Below are 24,553 nucleotides of genomic sequence, written 5' to 3'. Positions count from 1 at the left end.
ATTTCTGTTCAGTTATTCAGAGCTGTCGAAGACCTCATTCCTGATTTTGAGGTACCAATAATAATAACTTTTATAGAGAAGATAGCCTCGACTTGGCAAGATCTAAGAGCCAGTCATAGGTAAGATTAATATAAGCTTTTCAAAATGGTTAAATCAAAAACAAAATCTTGTATTCAAAGTTAAATTGTACAAAGGATGGCACTGTCTATGCTCAAGATGAGTTCCCGTAAAATGAAGAGAGTCGTACTGAAATATTGTAACTCATTATTTTTTAACAGTCCGTCACTGTAATGAGTTAGAATCAGTTCTTCTTCTTTGCACTCGATCACCGATCAAAATGTCATCCCTATCGTAGTGCTGATTGAATCTCGTAGGTCCTGTTGCGTTAACGTCACTAACTGGAGTCCACTTTTGATCGAATATCAGGAAATTATGAGTTCTATCCCATTTGTAGTGTATAACATTATGTGAACTTAGCTTAGTGTTGATCTAAGATCACAGAAATGTATATGACAACAGTGCACTATATAAGTGAGAATCTTGTATATAGCACGAGGTTTGCAATAAATTGTGCGATATTCATTTTTTCTCCTTGATAACACGCGTATAACAAAGAAAATTATGGAACAAAGCAAGAAGAAGTGAATGCGTGCAGCAATTTTAAAAAATGAAGAAAGAGGGAGCCATATTGATTAGAATTGCTCTCAAATTACAAATCAGTTCCTAGACAGCACGGAACAGATTCTGTTCCCACCAATTATATGGATAGTTGTAAACAAACAGCTACAGGCTATAATATATTCCACTATAATTCCATTAACGTAAATTCATGAGAATGGAGAAGTCTGAAGTTGTGTTATGAAAATAGAAAGACGAGTGAAATCTGAAAATAACATAACCTACAACCCAATAGGCCTACACAGGGAATAAGGGATATAAGTGCCATTATTTTAACTGATGATTATTCACGTCATAACGAAGGAAAATGTCTTCACAATTTTTTTCTAATTGCAATATTTAACTAATTATTACAGTTTACAATATTAGGCGTTTGGCAACGTTGCTGGATGGGGAGGAGGGAGTTTACAAGTACACAGTACAGCTCAAGCGGATACAGACATACCGGTACAAAACAGATGCTTTGTTCTAATGCAGGGGCGGACCGTTGTTTACATAAAACGAACAGCAAATACTAACTTTCAATCTCATTAATAGAACTTTATGGTAAATTTCCATTTTAGTTAACAATATTGGTCCATTTTTTTATTGTACGTCTAAAAAATAAACAATAATGGTTTACTGCACAAAATCACACCAACGTTTTTTTTAAATGCAACATTTTACTTTTTCCCGCTTCCATAAAGCAGTACCATTTTTAAAGAAATTACTCTTTGTGTGATTTTCCAAAAAAAGTAAGAGACTCCTAGTTTCTAATAATCATTGAGAAACCGCTACAAAAGTTCGCCGATTAGATAATATTCATTGCGGAAAACATTGACGGTACATCTTGCCTCATTTGAATTACAACGACTTTCTCCATAAATTAATAATATATGATACTTCTAAACTGTGAATGACATTGTTAATTGTTTATCGAATACCTGGTACCGAACTGTCATCCGCTCGGCAGTAGACCTATGGACAGGGAGCTTGAACTCAGCTGACATGTACGTACGTCTGTGCAGAGTACTGCCTGCTGAACGTGTTTCCACGTCTCTCATGCCAGAATATTAACAAATTTAAGCATGCAATCTCACGAAAACGTAATAGAACAAACAAATATGTATTTAAACTAATATCAACTCTTTGCTACTAGATATACCTACTGATGTAATTGTTTTCGTAATTTTACTAACGATATAAGCAGTATAACGCGAATAAAATAAGAGAAGAAAAATTTTTTTCTGGGAAAACTATCAAGTTTTGACACTATGTTGTATGGACATTTTTTGATCCTGTAGACCGTCTCCGACGATTGTGAAAAGGACAGCAGTTATACCCTTTACACCCTGTATAAATATAAAATAATGCATAGCAATATACGCATAATCATACATGGAATATTATTATAGACCTTTCCCTACATACAAGTAAAATTAAACACTCACCGTTTTACTTGTAATAACCATATTTACCTTTCTTTATTTTAATAAAAAATTGTTTAGCTTCTGCTAAGCTAATATCCACCAGCTTCAACTGAGAATTATTGTCAGATTTGATCTTAGATCAAGATGTAAATTATATTGGATTAATGTTTATACAATCAAAAATCTATGTGCGGCTTAACTGAAGGTTAAATTCGTTGCCTGATCTCAGATTAATCATAATTGTCTCATAGTGCACTAGTACAGTCTAGTATATATATAGTCACGAAGCTCAATACATAATAAATATGCATGCATAGATAGTTGCTAACCACCAGGATCACTACTATCGTCTCATCACAGACTCTTTCCCTAGCAGACGATAATATGTATTGTACTTTCGATATCGTGTTCTTTTGAAAAAATTAACACCTTCCTTCCACTATTGAAATATGAAATACATATTTTATAAGCTCACCTTTCTGGATCTTTCGGAAGAAGGATAACTCTGACCTCTTTTTCTTACAATTTATAGCACTACAAACGTCTCCTTGTTCCATATTATTATTCAAGTTATTGTATTTTAGTCAATTACAATTATTGCAAGCGATAACGAACATTTCATAGTTTACACAACTTTTCACAACAGTGCGAAATACGGCACAGTCAATACCTTTTCGATCTAGACCAGGCCGTAATGTATGTTAGGGTTTTCTATTTCAGTATATGGAGCTCAGTGAAATATTATATTATAACTTTATTGCGTATCATTGCTAAGTTTTATTTAGTGCAATGTGTCCATAAGTTTCGTTTACTTCTTGTTGCATAATATGTTGCAGAAATAACTACAAAACTGTGTTATTTTAATGTGAAGAGAATTTTACATGTTAACATAATCTGTTGGCATCAACATTTTAAGTTTAGAATGGAAGCTATTTCGAGGTTTAATAAAAAATAATTTATATTGTGATTTTAATTTAGCACATCTAGCCTACCTTCCTTAATTGTAGACAGAAAATTTACCATACCACTCCTATGAAATTAGTGTACGTACGATTGTATTACTTCGTCTCTTAGGTAGTATATAAATACAATAATACAGACAAATTGAATATCCGGGGTTTCATACATGACATTATGTTTAATTATAATGTATAATTGCGAATATAGGAATATAAGTTAAATATAGTAAACATAACCTATAATTTCCATATGACATAACATACATGTAATGGGAGGGCACTGGAGACCACTAAAATGAGACAGAATGGGGTAACTGGTACAGTAAACATAACCTATAATTTCAACATATCTAAATATCCGTGCGGTACAACTGAAAATTATTGAATCGTGCATAAATGAATGTACAAGAATTTCGTAATATTTAATCGAAATAAAGGCAGGTATTACACATACGAACAACGTAATTTTCACACCAAAAATAATATTACACCTTAACTCGCAAGTGAATTATGTCTGAAGTGTCTCATAATCAGTGTTTTAAATTTTATTAATGGAATTACACTACATTTTAGAGAAATATATGTTACTCTTTATGCATTCGAACTAATTTATATGGTTGAAACGCCGCCCTTCGTGATCTGGTTAAGCGAGTCATATAGTCTGCCTTACGGCCTGCATTAGATCACGATGGTAGTGGCACAGTCTATTGTTCCTAATACTCACAGCACTCCAAGCGGCTAGCAACTATCGCGAGAAATGCAAAAAATCATCCCAAGCTTAGTGACTGTATATACTAGACTGTGGTACTAGTAGGAGCACGTTGAAAGTTGCCTACCTGTGACGTACTGTAGACTGTGTACTAAGACTGAGTTTGTGCATATATTTTAATGATAAACCTTTCTATAAGAATTTTAGGTCACTAGAGATCATATTGGTATTTCAAGGACTGAAAACTTTCGCGATTTAGAAGTCTTGACTTACTAGTCCTTGTGACGGGTCACTCACTGTCACTTAAATGCTTCAGGCTGAAAGAGCGACAACACTTCACGTGCCACTGCCACAATGATCCAGTTACGCATGGACCTGAGAGTGAACTTGGATACTCGGCTGCCTGAGGAAACATGACAAATGAGGCCGTCGCGTCGTGCGCCTTCTGTTTCATCTTTGTAGTGCTCACAACAGGTTTTGGCCGGTAAAAAATATCAGTAGTGAAATCACAGAAGCGACTAATTGTCAGAACAGTGTAACAGACCACGTACAGTCAATGTAAGCTATAGTTTCTTAAAATTACTTGATTCAGATGTAAAATACTACTGTACAGTAGTGGCAAAAAAACCGGACCGATCTTTGTAGCTGATTTCAGAGCCTTGTTCACTCCAGAGCACGATAGACTGGTAACTAAGACTTTCGTGATTCGAATCCTGCCTGGGAAGGAAACTTTTTTTTTGTTCCTTATTCAAATTTATTCCCAATACTTTTCGATTGCTGGTAAAATCCATGTTCTGGGAATAATAAGTTAATTAAGTAGTAAAATATCGCTGCAATCGAAAAGTATGGGAATAAATTTGAATAAGGAATTAAAAAAAGTTTCCTTCCCAGGCAGGATTCGAACCACGAAAGTCTTAGTTGCCAGTCTATCGTGCTCTGGAGTGAACAAGGCTCTGAAATCAGCTACAAGGGTCGGTCCGGTTTTTTTTGCCACTACTGTACATGTCTTATAAAGCAGTGGTTCTCAACCTAGTGTTACGGACCACTTGAGACTCACATTTCATTTCGGCGGATCCTCAAAATATTTTGTATTATTTAGGCTGGCAATATTTGCATAATGTTGTGAATTAAACATCCTTAATGAATTGACAGTGATATTAAATTTCAATTTTAGCTTTTGAATAGAATGTGAAAATAGATAAATACAAAGTTATTTTACGTTATATCATATTTGCTGTGAAAACTGAGGTCAGTTTTTTTTAACTTATTATAAGGTTATCAGTGGAATGGTGAAGTCGCTCTACGAAGTCTAGCTCAAATTGTAGATACTCGTAGGCTAAGTCGCAAGTCCACCTCAACAGAACTTGTATATTTGCTCTTGAAGACGACCAAAGCAGAAAATGTAGTCTACTCTCACACAAATTAGCTGGTGCAAATTGGCATGAAGTGTTATATTGCAATTCAGGTGGTGCATGTAAACAAGATTGTAACAGGGACGTTTTAGAAACACGATTTTTAAGCTCGAATCAGAAGACAATTCTAGTAATTCTAACAGCCCCTCTTCTTTTCTGACGAGAAAAGTATTATTCGTCACCGCTGTGGATAGTAAAACGAGCGGGTCAGGTTCAAATCCTAATTGGGACAACTTACATGCATAAGATTTTTTCGAGGTTTTCCCTCAACCAATTGAAGCAGAATTACTGGGTAACTTTCGGCGTTGAATCTCGGACTCATTTCTCCACTATAATTACATCTTTACCTCTTTCATCATCAATTCCGTTTCTTTCTCATATTTCGGGCTTACGTCCGATGTAGAGTCGACTGCATGTCGCCACCGAACTTGGACCTCGTCGTATGTGGTTATCAGTAACTAATGGCAGTGCTATGTATCGTGGGCTTTCCCTTGGGGCTCATGGTAGATCGTGGGACCGGGGTTGAGGGACCGCAGTGATGCCTACGCGGATAGGTAAAGGCGATATGTGGGTTAGGCCTAGACGGGAGTTCGGTGGCGGCCCGCGGGGAATCTGTAGCGCGGGGGGCCTTAGGGAATGTACATCACTCCATTCCTGGTAGTATAATGGACTCGAATCCTCTCAGGACAGAGACCATCCCCAGCTCACTGTTCAACCATCTGAGCTATTTCAGCCCATTGGAGCGGGATAGCGGCGTGGTAGAGGGCTGGCCTTGCATTCGGGAGGTCCGGGGTTCGATCCCAGGGGCCGGCAATTCTAACTGAGGTTTTTCATGGTTTCCTCAGTTATTTCCAGGCAAATGCCTCTTGAAAGTCTGGCCATGAACGGCGATCCTTCCCTTAATCCTTTCATATGTGTGAGTGAATGCTGTGTAATGTCTTAAATGTTTGTGTTGTATCGGAGGTGCCCTGGCATTGAGCTGATCCCTCATCCGGGGAGGCCCTCCATGTCCTTGTGTGGTCAAAAAAGTATGTATGTGATCCAATAGATTAATTCCTCTCCCGACAGGTCGCGGCCCTGTAAGGCCCGTGTGGGGTGGATCGTGTAAATGAACCTAAAAAAGGGAGAGGTTAAACAAAGGGAAAGAAAGAGAGAAAGAAGGAATTTAAGTAGTATGGCATTCACATCTTTAATCTGATTGACGGCACGCACTTCGAAAGTAATTTGTCATATTACTCGCCTCAAGTAGACTATTATTTGACGCGACAGTTTTCTAAGTAAAATGGGCCCAATACAAGCATCACAGTACTACTATCCAAAATAAGGTTTGCTTTTCTTCCTCCTTATACTCGTATCTAATACTTTAAACAAAGTATAAATATTATAAACAAATGGTCTATCTTATCTGGCCTGACTTTGCATTACTAGTCTCTTTGAAATACCGTTACGAATATTTGGTTCTATTGCTTACTTAGGAACACCGGACTCTCCGCTAATTACAGCAAAGTTCGTAATTTTAACATAAAGATTTTAAATAAGGTAATAATAAGAATCTAAAAATGAAAGAAAATTGCACTGTAACATGCTACCACAGTATTACGTACAGAGTGATTAAAAAACTTACAGAGTCTGTCTGAAGACTATAGAAGCCACCGCAATGCTAGTTTCTTCTTCTTCTTCTTCTTCTTCTTCTTCTTCTTCTTCTTCTTCTTCTTCTTCTTCTTTTTGTTGTTCTTGTTCTTTTGCTACCCCTTTCCACGACTGGAGTTCGATGATAAGGGCGTAATGTACAAACAAATCACTGTACTAGATATAGGAGGGAAAGAAAAGTAGTTCATCCATTTACGTAAACTGGGAAATATCGCGATTTTGAGTTTGATAATTTTCATTAGCTACTGACACCCAATGTAATAAAAATAGTATATTAAAGACAATTATAAGTCGAAATGGAATAACAATTGAAAATAAAGAAACTATCGCAAATGAATTTAACGATCATTTTACTAATGTAAGTCATGACATCGTATCTAATATAAAAAAAGAAAGTATTTGGTACTCATCACTATAAGCTTACTTATAATAAAAGTATATCATCTATGTTTATGTTTCCTGTAAACGAATGTGAAATCATTAATATTGTAAACAGTTTAAAAAAATAATGTGGCTCCTGGTATTGATGGTATTACAACAAATACCCTGAAACTTATTATCGAAGCTATTTCTAAACCACTTGCCTTTATATTTAATTTGTGCATATCTCAAGGTGTATTTCCCTCAGCCCTAAAACATGCTGTGGTGATACCAATTCACAAGTCTGGTGACAAAAATAATGTTAATAATTACAGACCCATTTCACAATTACCCAGTCTCTCTAAGGTATTTGAAAAATGTATAAAAACACGGTTAATAACATTTTTAGAAAAAAAAACTACTAAATGATAATCAATTCGGTTTCAGAAAAAAATTGTGCACTGATGATGCTATTACGGCAGTTACCTCAAAAATAATTCAACAATTAGATGTAGGAAATAAATGTCTAGGAATTTTTCTAGACTTACAAAAAGCTTTCGATACGGTCAATCACAGTATACTTTTGAATAAAATGGATAGATTAGGAATTAATGGAATTGCTTTAAAATTATTTAAATCTTACTTAAGTAACAGAACTCAAGCAACTAAAATAAATGATCACCTTAGTAAATCACGTAACATTGATATAGGTGTACCTCAGGGGACGATTTTAGGTCCTGTTTTGTTTTTAATATATATCAACGATTTACTTAAAATTGACATTGAGAAATATTCTGGTACTATGTATTCTTATGCTGATGATACTGTGGTTATATTTAGCGGTTCGAGTTGGAATGAAACTTATCAAAATTCTAACAGTGGTATTAATATTATTAAAGAATGACTGGATGCTCACTTACTTTCTTTGAACGTTTCTAAAACAAAATTAATACCATTTTCATTAACATCACATGGCCTTGAGCAACTAGAAATAAATAATAATATAAGCATAACTGTACATGATTGTAACCTACCTACTTGCTCATGTAACGCTTTGAGTATATACTCACAAGTTAAATATTTAGGCATTATTATTGACCAACATTTAAAATGGGACAAGCATATCTCCTTTCTGTGTAACAGATTGCGTAAAACAATCCACAAATTTTCCATTTTACGCTCTTATTTACCTGTTTATGTTCTGCGTACTGTGTACTTAGCTCTGTTTCAATCAATAATTCAGTATGGTATTTTAGGTTGGGGAGGAATGGCAAAATCGACTCTCCGGCCTTTAAATCTGCTCCAAAAAAGAATTATCAAAATTTGTCTATATAAACCTTTTGATTACCCAACAAAATTAATTTTTCAGAAATTTGGCGTATCAAATCTAGAACAAATTTATAAACAAACATTGCTGATTTACTTCCATAAAAACCACAATAAATTTAAATTTGATCCTCATGAATACCAGACGAGACAAAACTACAGTTTCTTTCTAAATACTCCCAAATGCCACACAACTGCTGGATTAAAACACAGCAGAAATTTTGGACCCAAAATATATAATACATTAATTAGAGCTTACCCTGAGCTAAGTACACTTAACACACATAGATTTAAGAAACAAATCAGATTAATTATTTAATTGTTTAAGCTAACTGAGTTAAAATTTGATACTCTAATATTCATGTACTTTTGTATTTTCTGTTTGTATATAGACCCTGTTATTACATGCTGTATGTATTTTACCATTTATTAATGTGATTGTGCTCAATGAACTCTCGTAATTTTGTAATATATTTTGTATAACTGATCTGAACTGCGCCCGAGTACGAGCTTCTGCTCTTTCGGGCTGCAATGCCTAATGTAGCTCAAGTGTATAGTATTAAATAAATATTATAATGTATTATAATGTTTAATCAAAATACAGTATTGTATTAACAATGAGTGTTTTACTCACGAACTGAGCTGTCCATGTGGAAGTATTCATTATGCAGTGTATATTATACTGTCTACAGCACATTAGCGTACAATATAGAGAATGAAGTTAAATTGAAAAATAATCATAATATGGATATTTAAACACATTTTTGAAAATGGTGGCCGTTCATTTCAATACAGGCTTCAGTTCTAATGTGCATATTATCGCACTATAGACTATTGTACCTAATCCCAATTACCAGTTTCGTCCTTCGTACTAGTACTGTAACTCATGTTGAAATAATTCTGTACCTACTCTATAAAAGAATACCTTACGTACTGTAAATTCAGTTTTCACTTCTGCCCGATCCGAAAAGATAAAATTACACATTTTTACTATTTACTGTCCGTCCAAGTGGTTATGTCGTAGGGTCGTAGAAAGAGGGGAAATCACGTGACAGTTAATTACTTAACGAGGCCCTTTTATTTAAGTTATTTTAAACAGTTGTATAATATTACGTAGACGTCCAATTCCTAACAGAAATTAATGTCCTCAGAAAAGAGCTAAGACAGCCCAGCCACTAGCTGGCGAATAAAAGCTGGTAGGGGAAACAGGGATACGACGTAGGCAAATGGACGACAGTACCTGTGCGAAAATGATTCAATATTGAAAGCTCTTTCGTCACTGGAAAACGCGAACATATTTTTGGAACGTACTGTTTACTATGACCGTATAGCTACTATGACTGTATATGCGGTCTTGGAGGACGGTTGAGCTTCATTAGTAGAAGGGGTGGGAGTGAAGTACATTCAAAAACTCAGGTACAATAAAAATTGAAGTAAAAATAAAATGATGTCCTTGTATATTCTGTAGTATACTGAATAAAAGTAGTACCGATGTACCGTACCCACAGGTGACTAACTATTTAAAAAAGAACGTAAATGAATAGTGGATGATAAAAGATGACAGTGAACACGCCTGCACTTCACGGAGACAGATCGATGACCCTTTGTGCTTGAATATTCTCGACCAAACATTCAGCCGTATTGGCGAAATACTGAACTTCACTTCACTTCCCGTTTGACACTGTTGCCAACCTATTTAAGCTGCTGTGTCAAAATGTGTATAATATGAGATTCTGGTTAGTCACGCAATGCATGAAATGAGGATGATCCAGTTGTTTACCACTTCATCCTGGTTTTAGTTATAAATCGAAATACATTTTTAGTTATAGGATGGGAATATCAATTTTGGAGAAAGTGTATTTTTTTTATTTTAGTAGGTTCAGTATTTTACGACACTTTATCAACATCTTAGTTATTTAGCGTCTGAATGATATGGTGATAATGCCGGTGAAATGAGTCCGGGGTCCAGCACCGATAGGCTAGTTACCCAGCATTTGCTCATATTGAGTTGAGGGGAAACCCCGGAAAAAATCTCAACTAGGCAGCTTGCCCCAAACGGGAATCGAACTCAGGCCACCTGGTTTCGCAGCCAGACGCGTTAACCGTTACTCCACAGGTGTGGACGAGATAGTGTATGTTTCATGGACCCTCAATAGGTAGTATATAATGTATTTCAGATATTAATCGTTGACTACTAGCATGTGAATGTGTATATCCGAAAAAATATATGATTCAAGGTCCCAAGTGAAGTGAAGTGGTGAAGTCTTGTCACATTCACATATACTGTATTACTGTAAACATTACTAATATGTGTGCCCTAAATCTGAATTTAAAATCCAAATTGCTCCATCAACCATTTTTCGGGAAAAATTAATTGAATTTTTATGACAAACTTATTTGTTTTTAATTTTTCATTGCTACTGATAAAATTCCTCATAATACTTGAAAAATGTGTATTGGATACAAAAATTATGTTACATAGTTTAAAACAGAACAAAAATAAAAATATTTCATATGTATAATGAGAAAAATCCCGAAATTTGAACTTACATTTAAAATAATTTTCTGGATGACTTTTGTTTATACTAGAACCGGGACTGTATTTTAGAAGGAACCAACAATAGTCTGCAAGCATGCTGGATGATGATCTTCCTTTATATCACCTTTCCATTTCAGATATTTCTTGATAAAATCTTTCCCCATGCTCGACGCTTACCGCTCCAAAGTTAAGAGGAAAGAAATCCAAATGAGAATGTAAAAAGTGTATTTTGAGAGACATATTACACTCCATTTTGTCATATGCACTTAACATGGTTTTCACAACAAGTTCTATGTAGTTTGTCATATGCACTTAACATGGTTTTCACAACAAGTTCTATGTAGCTCTCTGCCCTAGAAATTCCAAGGAAATTTGAGCAAACGTCTTTGAAAGCGCGCCATGCCATTCTTTCTGTAACGGAAAGTTTTTCCTCAAACAAAGAGCCGGCCATAACTTTGTGAATTTGTGGACCGATGAAAATGCCCTCTTTTAATTTGCCTTCACTCAAACTGGTAAACTTTTCCTTTAAATACTGAAAACCACACCCTTGTTTGTTCATTGCATAGACCTCACTTTGAACTGTTATGAAATTTACTTAACAGAAGGGACCAACATCTGTTTATTTATTAGAAGTGCAAAAGAACATGCCAACAGCCATAAGAAATCGTAAATAAGTCATAAACTCATAAAATGCACTAGCTTTTGTTTTGGTTTATACCTCCAAACCGCGCCAGATGTTTCCTGGAGGAGCGCTTATCTAAAAGTGAAATCATAGTATATCTTTAAAAACCTTACGTGATACGAAGAAAAGAGATGCATATTCGGATTCAGCGCACATCAAACCATAAGGGACACATTGTTTTATGTCGGAGCAAAATTCTTCTTATTCAGTATTAGAACTTCTTTTAATATTGAACAGGTATTGTGGAGTTGGAAAAGTACCCATAACCATGCGGTAATGCATAACGACAGCTTTACGTGGTAATTTTGAATGCGATCCTGTGAATTTTTTAGTAACTGAATTTTAGTATCCTCTTCTTTAAAACTTATTTCTTCTTGACAAACTTCCATAGGGTAAGACTGATAATGGTGTCCCAGACCTTGTGGAGTAAGAAGAAAATTTGTTGCAGAGTTTGGAAATGATGTGGCTAGTTGTGCTAATAATTTATCAACTTTATCATTGCCTCTAATGCCAGCGTGTCCGCAGGTCCAAAGAAACCGCAAGCGCATATGTGATTGTCTTATTTTATTTATAGGAGATTTTAAGAGGATGATAAGTATATTTTGTGTGGTGTCAGAGTAAGGTTTTAGTAAGTAATGCTTGTAGAGTGCTTTTACTGTCCGTGCATATCATCAATGGCGCACCCAGGAATTTCTCTTGGGGGTGGTTCAATAAAAGGATGATAAATCGCGCGCGCGCACGCACACACACACACACACACACACACACACACACACACACACACACACACACACACACACACACCCCTCTTCTTCCTTTTTTACAAAACAGAGTCCAGTCTTCTTGGCTTTTTGTTTATTTTATTAACAACAAATGGAGAAACTGTGATATCACGATGGATGTCAAATCAAAACTGTTATGTACATGTACGTGAACCATTTCGGTGAAATTATAGATAACGGAATTATATGCTATCATTGCTTAAAAATTCAGTAAAAATGTTACAATTTATCACTTTGAGGGGGGGTCCGGACCCGATGGACCCCTCCCCCCCCCCCCCAGTCGGTGTGCCCTTGCATATGATTGTATGTGAATATTTAAATTTTTTAACGTCCTTCAAAGCATTATACATGGCTAGGATCTTGGCGTTGAATATAGATGTCTTATTGAGGAGTTGAGTTCCCTTGAGGAAGTTATTTCTAGAATTTTATAGAAGGCTGCTCCTATAAGATCCTGTTTCTTAGAACCGTCTGTGAAATAAATATATTTGGATGCAGAACCCTGAGAAAATGTTTGAAGATGTGCTTTCCATTCTTGGACGATGCAGTTTTTCACTTGTGGGGTAAAAGAGGTATTAATTATTGCTTCTTCGATTTCTTGATGGTCTATAAGGTAGCAGGGAAAGGTGGGGGGGGGGGGTTGTAGAGATTGGGATGTGATAAGAAAGCAGAAAACAAATTAAAAGAAGGATATTTTGAGTGATACTGTTCGCAGGTTGTGAATGTGATATTTCTGATAAAAGTTTGAGTTTATGAAATAATGGGGTAGAAGTATGTGAGAAAAGTTTAGTTACGAATTTAGTTGCCAGTCGAAATTCACGATGTTTTTTTGCTAAAGAAAATTTTTTAAAATATATTGTAGAAAAGTTGTTTTCTCTAGGTATTAAAATATGCATAAAGAGTCAGTTTGTAGTAAAGATCCGTACTCCAATCTGGCCATTATTAAGAGATGTAAGAAATGGAATAGAACGTTGTGCTCTATCCCCCACGATTTACTGGAAATACTGAACTAAACGTCTTACGTTATTCTTGACATTCGCAGAGCACATGCAAAGTCAGATCTACCAACCCAAGGAAATCTATTTTCCTTGTACCAACCTACTAGAAATGAAATACGGGAGTTAGGAATTTAGTATAGTAGGGGGTATCTTTTATAATAGGTTTGTTTCAGCACGGTTCAGATTCGAATTCTGAACTGCCTGCTCATGCGCAGTAGCTCCATGTATGTTCCAACAAAACTAGAACTGATTCCGAACCGATCTGAACTCCCAGTTCCCTGTTCCAACGTGCTTTAGAACTAGTTCGGAACGAATAAAATTGGTTCTCGATTAAGAGCAGGAACTGGGAATTCTGAACTGGTGACGCATGCGGTAACATTTAGCAAGTGTATGGCCGAATCGACTGAATGGCACCACTGGCCTGACGGGCTATTCGAATATCAGCGTCGTTTTTTTTTTTTTTTTTTTTTCACGAGTGTACATATGTGTCAATTTAACCTAAACGGAAGCAACTGAAGTATAATAATTTAGTAAAGTTTGTATGTTTTTACATAACTCTGACTTAGTCTAAATCAAAGCCAACGATTTGGTTCCTTGATTTTTACGTACAAGTAGCCTGAACTAACGAATCAAACGGTTATGCACTTCACACGCATGTACTGCATACTATTTTTGGACGATCGTCAAACAAACAAACAAACAAACAAGTAAGTAAACAAGTAAGTCAACAAGTAAACAAGTAAGTAAACAAGTGAATAAGTAGGTAAATAAGTAAACAAGTAAATAAATAAATAAATGACTAATTAAATGAATAAGTCAATAAATAAATAAATAAATAAATAAATAAATAAATAAATAAATAAATAAATAAATAAATAAATAAATAAATAAATAAATAAATAATTTTTTAATGTTAGGGCCTATATTGATTTTAGATGAAGATTGGTTTTGTTTCTTTTGGATTTATATTTATATTTTAACAAGGCTTTGAATTTTGTTGCTATGATAGTACTGTTGTTATGTACATACAATTTCATTACGCAATAAATTATGTTAGAAAACGCATAAAAATCACTTTATTGTTTTACCTTTAAGGTAATAAGTTGATTGCAGAGTTTAATGTGTTCAACTTGTAAAAGTTGACTACCATGTACAGTTTATTTAAATTGTAACGGTAGGCCTATTTAAATGATTAATAATGAATTCAGCAAGTTGTCAGTGTATTGAGTGTTAAACCAAGTGCCTAGTGCTTGTGTTCCTTGCAGTTTATCTAATTTTTGTTGGTATAGGACCATTATCGGTGTATAGTGGTAGTGTTAAAGTGTTTTTATAGAAATGTCCATAATTAAAAATAGAATTCCGAAGTAAATTTGAGTCAGTAGCCAATAAAAGAAAGCGGAAAACTATTGAAATTCAACAACAGGAAAAACAACGCTGATCATTGAGCAAATATATTCGTTCATATGTTACTAGCAATAACTCCTTTACCCACTGAAACCTCCAGTTTTGAAGAAGTTAAGAATGTTTTAACATAGACTAATGAAGATTTTGGCATACAGAGACAACAATCCGTCACAGCTACTAAATTGTGGAGAGCCAAGGTATTTTTGTTATATACCTAAGCCAGAATTTAGAAAGATGAATATTCCTTTCAAACTCCTGAATTACTGCATTAGAGGAAATTAGGAATAGTACCGGTACTACAACCAATGCAATCAGCTCTGACCTGTCTTGTGGCCACACATAATCACTGAAACCTTATGGGACCACTTTATTTTTAATCCTTCTCCTCAAAACAGAGATTAATAAAAACCTCGGGGAAATAAATACATGGTAAAAGGAGATAGGTGACAAAATTTATATAAAATAAGATAAGCCTAGTTATCATATATGAAAATCAGGGACCTCAGAAAGAAAATTAAGCTCCGGGCCTCTGAAATTGTAAATCAAGCCCTGGTATTGATATCAAGAAAGATGAGTGTCTCAAACATGTTGCTAAGAGAGAGGGAGAGGAACGTACAGATAATAAAATTTCAGCATTATTTTGTGAATAAACGGTTCACTTCATGCAAAAAAACAAAAACAAAAAAAAAAGACATAAATTTGTCATACCATTAACATCCTGTAGGTATATTGTAAATCGTAGATCTATAACGGGAACATCCGATTTTACTTCCCTTCTGGGGGAAGTTTTTCTAAATAATTTTCTTGATAAATCTTTCTTTCGTCTTCAATATTGCGAGGATTATGAACTGACGTAAAAACACCAATAGCAGGACATATGACGAGTACCGGTATGTGACAAGGCCAACCTAGGACAGACACAGCACAAGGAAACGTAACCAGTTCCTACAGATCTCGTATTTTATTTCTGCCTCTGTGCAACGTCACATTAGAGCTGGGGAGGCAAGGAGATGGGAGAAAAGCTTTTCAATACGCTGACGCCTATGTTGTAAGATAAACAACTTGAAATTTAACGGCCACTGATCGGCAGAGATATAGACTAGACGGCAGTTCGGAAGGCGGCCGGCTGCTATATGCGCCGTAGCATTTCTGGCATGTGACGTCACAAGCTTGTACAGTAGAACCAATCGGAATCAGTATGTATTAAGTACTTCCCAAGTTCGTTTGTTCACGTGTGAGTGTTTCAATGCACTGAATAAGTAAAACTAGCATTTACTGTATGTGTGTAAGGTAAATAAATGGAAGAAGAGACTGTAAAATGACAAGTATTGCACAGGAAGGTGCGGAAAATAGTGTTTAAGATGTATAATTATTTTAAAAACGTTGACGAGCAGAACGCTGCCGGCCATCTTGATGCTGGCTGCAACGTTGCCAAGGCGCAAGAAATTACTGCAGAAGCATGTGATGTGGGACTGAGAACCGTGCAAAGAATATTGTTAGTGAAGGAAACAGGGTTTGTTTGGTGTCATACTTACAGTAATCAACGGCTAAGTTCATTATTGTCTTTTGATAATTTAAATTCTCTCCTGCGCTATTTGTATCACGTGAAGTACGCTGCCTTGGCCTCTCTATCTGTCTCTCTCGACGCAAACGCTAGCAGACTACCGCCTTCCGAATTGCCGTCGACTCTAGTATAATATGAGATCTGTACAAGACAGATCTCCACTTGTCTGTCGTCCTCGGTGATGTAGAGGTTATCATTCCAGCCGTTGGATCGCAAATTTTAAATGAGCATGGCTCCTTACAAGAAGGTAGTAAAACTTGGAGACCAGTGTCATAGATTTACGGCACGTGAAAGAATTCCGTCGCTGATAGTGGGTTTCAGACAAAATCTGTTATTTCGAGCCTGAATAACCTTTGCAGTTGAACATGCTCTTAAATATAAATACAACTACTATTACTAATCCACTTTTCTGCAGAAAATAGAACTCTGGTCTATTGGGTTTGTGACGAGAATAGCTAATGCCTGAAGCACAGCGAAGGACACTATCTTATTCAGTGATGCCAACAGGGCGGAAATTCCGTCAAAAGTGACGGAATTTCAATGTACCGGACGGGAAAAGAATGGCTTTGACGGGTGTTGGATTTAGTGGCGGAAATTACGATTTACATCGTCTTTGACTTTTTTAGCTGCTGTCATTTTTAATTGTTTAATTTTTGGGGGAGCGTATACCCTCAAAGTAATACAGTACTAGAGGCAGATGATGTGGATGAATTATTATTATTATTATTATTATTATTATTATTATTATTATTATTATTATTATTATTATTGTTATTATTATTATTAAGACTGGTAACGAAGCTGCATTAATAATTGCTTTTATTTGTATATAGATGTATCGAATGGATCGTTTTTTTTTATTCTGACGGATTTCCAGGTGTTAGACTGACGGGGATACAATTTATATGTTGGCAACACTGACCTTACTGTCTTTCAATTATCAATGGGAAGTGGTTTGTCCATGACGAAGACTCAGAGCGTCGCCCGCAACATCCTCATGTACCTAAGTACTCTCGTTGCGAATTGATATTATTTTGTGTTAGCGTAGATAAGCTTTGATTTAATATTAATATTATTGACGTTGGGTACACACATGTTTATTTCATATGAATTACGACAGGTACCTTATAAGGCAAATAGACGGGAACATTCTGAACACGTACATTCAAGCCACTTTCTTTTCAGCTTCCGTAGTTTTTATTCAAAAGGCTTTTCTCATTTCACTGGTAACTGACTACACCAGTTTATGACACTTCTGGAGTTAATATAAACAGGAACAGCACAATGACTCATACAACTCATAAGACAATGCCTCCTTTTAAAATAGACACTTCGTTGCATCCGGTCAGTAATTCGCCAACTGCTAACGAAACGTGACCGATCAATTTGTTTTACTTTGTGAGTGTGTGCATTTCCAATCGTGTCTTTGAACAAACAAACGTAGACTACAAGTTGCAATAATAGTCTACTACCGGCATTTCAAAGGGGCGAGTAATGCGAAGTGAGGCCAGATAAATAATTTGTTTATATTGTTTATACTTTGTTTAAAGCAGTGGATGTCCAAGGTTGGATTCGCGACCTTAAAGCCATGCCATGCAGACTATTTCAACTCAGCGAGCGGAATACCTATCTCTGTGTGTTTACTTTTAACTACGTTTCTTTGTTTCAGTGGCGGAATATGCTAAGAAATGTGTTCGGTCATTGTGTATTCAGTTTCCTTTCTTATTTTCTACGATTTGATTGAAATCTGGGTCAATGTTTGTGAGAGCAATACTTAGTAAAGCTCCTAACATTTTGTCAGATAAATGCAACTTTCCTTTCGAATTAAGAAGCCGCATTTTTTTTTGTGTTCGCAGACATGAGTGAAATAAACATTGTCATTTTCAGGAAAATATCCGAAGATTAGGTAATGTGATTTTTAAAGTGCTCTAAAGAATTAATGCTCCCCGCGAAAATCTCTGCTTTTTTTATTATTCTATCCGCACTTGTATTGGCTCTTGCTGTAAATTTAAATTAGCACTCCGAACATCAATCGATATGATGTTTGCAAAAAAAAAAAAAAAAAAAAAAAACTATCTCAATACCGTGAAAGTATTCAAACGTCTGGTTAGTATATTCTAATTTAAATTTTTTACAAAAGGATGCAATATTGTTCACTCTTGTGATAAGAAATTATTTAGCGATTTTAACATTCAAAATAGTAAAGCTCTTTTTATAGAAGCTGGGGTTTCCAAAAATATGAAGAGTCTAGAAATACTTTTACAGCTAAAAAATATGTTATGTTTTTATATTTCTATTGAAGTCTGCAATTGAGATGTTTAAGATAATTTAAATAGGCTGTCGTTAGTACTCAGGGTCATTGTTGCCCACCCGAAAAATGAGAAAGCGCTAAATGCTTATTCAAAAAACACCAGAATTTCAGTAAATAGCCTAAGCCTATTGTAATGGTTGTTAGTGTGTGTGTGTGTGTGTGTGTGTATATATATATATATAAAATCACAATGACATCAGCCGAAGAATATCGGTACGTTGCGTACTCACTCTTACACTCGTTTAATTCTACCACTTCTAGATATGTGATTATGGTATTTTTTCGCTTTAGAATAATACCTAACAACTATTCCTAGCAGTTTTGTGATAAAAATATAATTTCTATAATCAAGTAGCAAACTATACCCTTGATCTCCTAAGTAATTGATTTTGAATTGTTCAAAATGTGGTGCCAACACATCACATGCAATTGCAGTGCACTTTGTGCGATTGAGCTTGAGATCAACTGCTCCTTTCTATTAGAAAACAGGATTTGCATACATCACAGAGATGGTCTGTTGTTTGAATTGAACAGTGTTTTGCGATAAAAAGTCCCATTATCCCCTCCACTAATTTCGATTCCTCATTTATCGACTTAAACGGTAAAACAGGTTGTCGGTTAGTGCTAAATGGTTCCGCCACTCATTGCGAAATCGCTGAGCATAGTGCGTCTTCCCCATGATACTGAATTATTATAATTATTTCAAATTGTTTCCCTATTTAAATTAACACTTTACTACTACAATATTATCACACATTTAAAACAATCACTGTAACACATTCAACTTTTCAACAGATAGAAACTAACTTTGTTGCGACCGAGACTCAACTATAGAAAACCAAGACCCAAGACAGGCAAGATTCGATTCATTTAAATAATTCAATTATGTGTACGACAGTTACAGCTTACTCCTACCAGCTACACGCATTCAAGAGAACTGAGATTCCAGTCAGGGAAGCCCCTTCACAACACTCCTGGCGTGACCCAAGGCTCGTAGAAGCGGTGAACTGTGGTCAGTCTTCATGAAGGAACTGGAGTGGTTTCCGTTATAACTAATATTTTTTCCTGCATAGTTAACGAAACTCTTTTTCCTCAGTATTTTTCTCCTTTTCTCTTAAAGCTCCAGATTAGACACTAAAATTACTGCAAAAACACTCCAGATTAGACACTAAAATTACTGCAAAAACACTATAGTTTCGCTAAGACGATATTTTTTTTAATTTGGCACCAGACGACTTTACAAAACACCAGATCTAGTGCCAAAAGCACCAGATTGGCAACACTGCTCAGGGTACTTCCACAATCTAGTATATACAGTCACGAAGCTCAATACCTAGTAGATATGCATCCATTGATAGCTGCTAACCACTAGGATCGCTGGTATAGCCTCATTATAGACAATGCGAAATAGTAGGCCTACCTGCACAGTCTATTGTTCCTAGTACCCTCAAAACTAAGCTTTGTGACTGTATATACTAGACTGTGGTACTTCCTCGTGATGGCAACACTGTTTGACGGTATAATTCATATGCTTTCAGGTTTCATCTGCATAAATAACTGGTTTCTTCGGATCTGTTTTCTTTCCATTGATTTTTCTTAAATATGCTGGATATTGTAATAGGATTATATGACATTCGCCTTACAGCTGGGAATAACATCGGAAGAAAGACAAACTAGACAATCAGCCCAAGCGAGATTCCAACCCACACCCGCGCAGAGCTTATTGCGGAATTCCACACACAAGACAGGTTAAAAAATTCTTGAATTCTATTATTATACAGAAATTCTTAATAGTCTGTTACTTCCACCACATTTACTTAAACATTTGTTCTCTTAGATAGTTACACACTGCTTTCAATATCAATAAAGCTGTTGGAAGAATTTCTGAAATAACCCTTTTCTGAAAACTCTTTTAGGCTCTTCGTCGCATTTCAGTTGATGCCAGAACTCGTGAAACACCGCCCTTTCAAGGATACTTTTAATTGTGGATAACAAGCAAAAACCGGAAGCTTTAAGAGATGACATTTTGGAGGTGCTATATAGACGTCACGTTGTGCGTTGCGAAGTACTTGCTGACCAATAAAGATAGATATACTGGTGCAATATCATGAACAAGAAACAAACTGCTTCTTCAGTTTTCCGGAGTACTCTTGAGTGTTTCGTTGAGGCAACTAAGGACATGGAAAGAGTCGGAAATTATGAGGAAATAACAGAAGGCTGACCAGGAATATCTCTAGAAAATTTGTCCAGTACCGGTACTAATTTATTTCATTTGGACTCGCTGGGATTAGAATTGTGGGAAGCTGATACTCCCTCCGTCAGCTAACGGTGTGTTTTTCTTTTATCATGCTGTACAGAATGGCCTGCACATTTCTTTCAGTAATGAGTGTGACACTAGGGCGCTATTAGGCCTGTTATGAAGGTTATCAAAGCATGTTAAGTGTCGGTACGTGACCATGTCCAGCGCGAATCTCAATTCTCTTATTTCTGTGACATCACACCGATGTGTTAAATGATTCATATCAATTGACGTTATTTCAGTACATTTGACACGTGATGAGTCACAAGCCAGGAATAATTAGAACTCAGACTTGCTGGCTCATGTTGCACATAACATGGACTATAAACTCGAAGAACTCAACTTTGAATGCTAGCCATACCTAGGCTTGCCAACTTTAGTAAGTGAAAATTAGAGATACAAACATTACTGACAATTCTATTTCACTAATTATTTCCACCTATAAAATCATATATTCAACAGCAGTACTTTTATAACAATACACACAGATATATATATATATATATATATATATATAATTTCATATGTAAAAAATTACAAAAAATTTAACAAAATGACCACAAAACAAGTTGAAAAATAGTATAAATAGTATCATTTCTCCATTTCGTCACATATTGGAAACCGTATGAGACTGCGATCCAGATTAAATCCAACAATATGATAGGAATGAAAATCAGCTGTAAATGTCTAATATGCCATGAAATCGGGACTTTTGGTGCGTGTGCAAATTATTTCGGGACGCGACGCAATATAGTCGAAATCGGGACTGTCCCGGGAAATACGGTTGGCAAGCCTAGCCAAACCATCCATGCTTTTCGAAACTTAACAGTCACCGGATATAGAGTCACAGTCTAGTATATACAGTCACGAAGCTTGAGTTGTTCGGGTACTAGGATCAATAGACTGTGCCGGTACTATTTCGCATTGTCTGTGATGAGGCGATAGTAGCGATCCTAGTGGTTAGCAATTATCTATGGATGCATATTCCCTACGTATTGAGCTTCGTGACTATATTTTATTTATTTATTTTTATTTTGCTAATAATTGTAACATTAAATATAATATATACAGAAAAACTTTCGCTCGCCCCTGAAAGACTACAATTCGTGCTCAGGGGCGGATTCCTGAATTGAAATTAATAAGTATACAATACAAAATACTACAATAATACAATATATACTACTAGTAGACTGTGATAGAGTATTCTCAGCTATTATTTATCATTGCAAATTAGTTCATTATAATCTGTGTTATTCCCAACTTTTCTGTATAATTTTTCTATGAGTAGTTTATAGTCATTTTGGTTGTTCCCAATGTTTTGTATAATTTAAATATAGCTGTAGATCAATGTAATCTCTGTTATTTCCAATTTGTTCCATAATTTCAGTCTATCAATATTTAATTTTAACATTTTGACAATGTCAGAAACTTGTACTCTATAGAAGTCTATTGACTGCTAATAATAAATATTTTAACGTAAGTTACAACTATTATATGAGAAGTTCAGAAAGAGGTTTTATACAACTTACACAACAAAATTGAATCAAGAAGTATGTATGTATGTATGTATGTATGTATGTATGTATGTATGTATGTATGTATGTATGTATGTATGTATGTATGTATGTATGTATGTATGTATGTATGTATGTGTGTATGTTGTATTCAGCTGTTCGAAGACTGGTTGGAACCTCATAAGTGACACCAATAAGGTAACTACTCCAGGAGATAATGGGGTAGGGTGGTCAGTTACTCTCCCCCCCCCCACTGCATACATCGCTAACTAATAGCATATTTCATAATTAGATTTCAGATATATGCAACAATAATTGTTCTTCCTCTGACACATATCGTGAAGTTAGATGGTAATAGATGTACCCAGCCAGAATCTCAATCAGAGGTAAATGAATAAGCAATTGTTTAATTTAAACTCTTTTACTCATTTGCCTGTAATACATTCTACAACTTTTTCTGAAGATATGTATACAGTATATTTAAATGTTTCTTTTCATTTCAGTTTGAAGGTCAATGGTACGAAGTGGAGAGGTCATTCTACTTGATGGAGATGTTTTCTAGCTGCACTTCGCTCTCCATCAAAGCTAAACCATCTGGGGCTCTAAAAGTCACTATCAAGAATATCAATCGTCTGTAAGTACAGTATAGGCCTATTATCGTCAGAAATATAAGACCAATTAATGGCACCTACAGTGAAATGGGACAAAAAAGAAGTAAGAAAATGGAGGACCTAACATTCCAAAGTTGCTCAGTGCCAAAACAACTTTCTGAGATATTGATGAAAAACACATTCCGAAATGCATGTTAAGGTACCTATAACTCCTTTCGGAGCACGAATGAGTCACTTACAGTTGAGCTACGACAAAGACAATTTGAAAACTTGGCAGGCACTTAGCACATTTACAATGTTAGATCCTCAATTGTAATCGGTATTACTAAATTAAAGAAACAGACAATTATTCCTATAAGAAGTATAGGCATGCACTAAAATATACTACAGACGTGGACAAATTATTAGCAAAATTTAAGATTTTTATTATATATTTTTACAAAATATGTTTCTTCAATTTAGACTACAGTTGACATTTTTGTGTATTTCCAAATTATTAGCAAAATTGAAGATTTGTATTGCATATTTTTCAAAATTTAACTCCTCAATTTGGACTACAGTTGATATTTTTGCATATTTACAAATTATTAGCAAAACTGAAGGTTTTTGTTGTATATTTTTACAAAATTCGATTCTTCAATTTGTACTACAGTTGACATTTTGGATATTCCGAAATTATTAGCAAAACTGAAGTTTTTTGTTTTATATTTTTACAAAATTTGACTCTTCAATGCAGTTGACAATTTTGCTAATTTACAAATTATTAGCAAAATTGAAGACTTTTATTATATATTTTTTACAAAACTTGACTCTTCAATTTAAACTACAGTTGACATTTTTGCATATTTCTGTCTACTGTAATGATGGAAATATCCAAAATTGTCAAATGTAGTCTAAATTGAAAAGTCAAATTTTGTAAACAGAATTATCATAAAAATCGTCCATTTTGTTAATAATTTGTCCACGTCTGTACTATGAAGCATCTCTAACTTTTGAAAAGTATCTCTTCTAAAGTGCGGTATATCTAAAAATTCTTCGGATCGCTATGAATTACTATTAAAATATACTTCTGAAATAGTTTTTTAAAGCTTCACGAAATGTTAATAATTTTAATAAAAGTAAGAGATATGCCGCCATGAAAACGTCTTGAGTTAATTTTTAATACTTTTACTTACCTACAAATGGCTTTTAAAGAACTCGGAGGTTATTGTCGTCCTCACATAAACCCGCCATCGGTCCCTATCCTGAGCAAGATTAATCCAGTCTCTACCATCATATCCCATCTCCCTCAAATTCACTTTAATATTATCCTCCCATCTACGACTTGGCTTCCCCAAAGGTCTTTTTCC

General features: G+C 35.2%; 1 protein-coding gene across 1 annotated transcript in view; it reads left to right on the top strand.

The window, feature by feature from the left end:
* GLaz (Glial Lazarillo) overlaps positions 1 to 24,553 on the top strand; it is an 88,601-nt gene that overhangs the window by 46,089 nt on the left and 17,959 nt on the right. Inside the window, exon 2 of the mRNA XM_069833207.1 lies at positions 23,097 to 23,227. Coding sequence (XP_069689308.1) covers positions 23,097 to 23,227 — 131 coding nt within the window. The remainder of the gene's footprint in view (positions 1 to 23,096; positions 23,228 to 24,553) is intronic.

Source organism: Periplaneta americana, chromosome 8 (genome assembly GCF_040183065.1).
Source record: "Periplaneta americana isolate PAMFEO1 chromosome 8, P.americana_PAMFEO1_priV1, whole genome shotgun sequence".
NCBI lineage: Eukaryota > Metazoa > Arthropoda > Insecta > Blattodea > Blattidae > Periplaneta > Periplaneta americana.
This window is presented reverse-complemented; position numbering and strand designations above follow the sequence as displayed.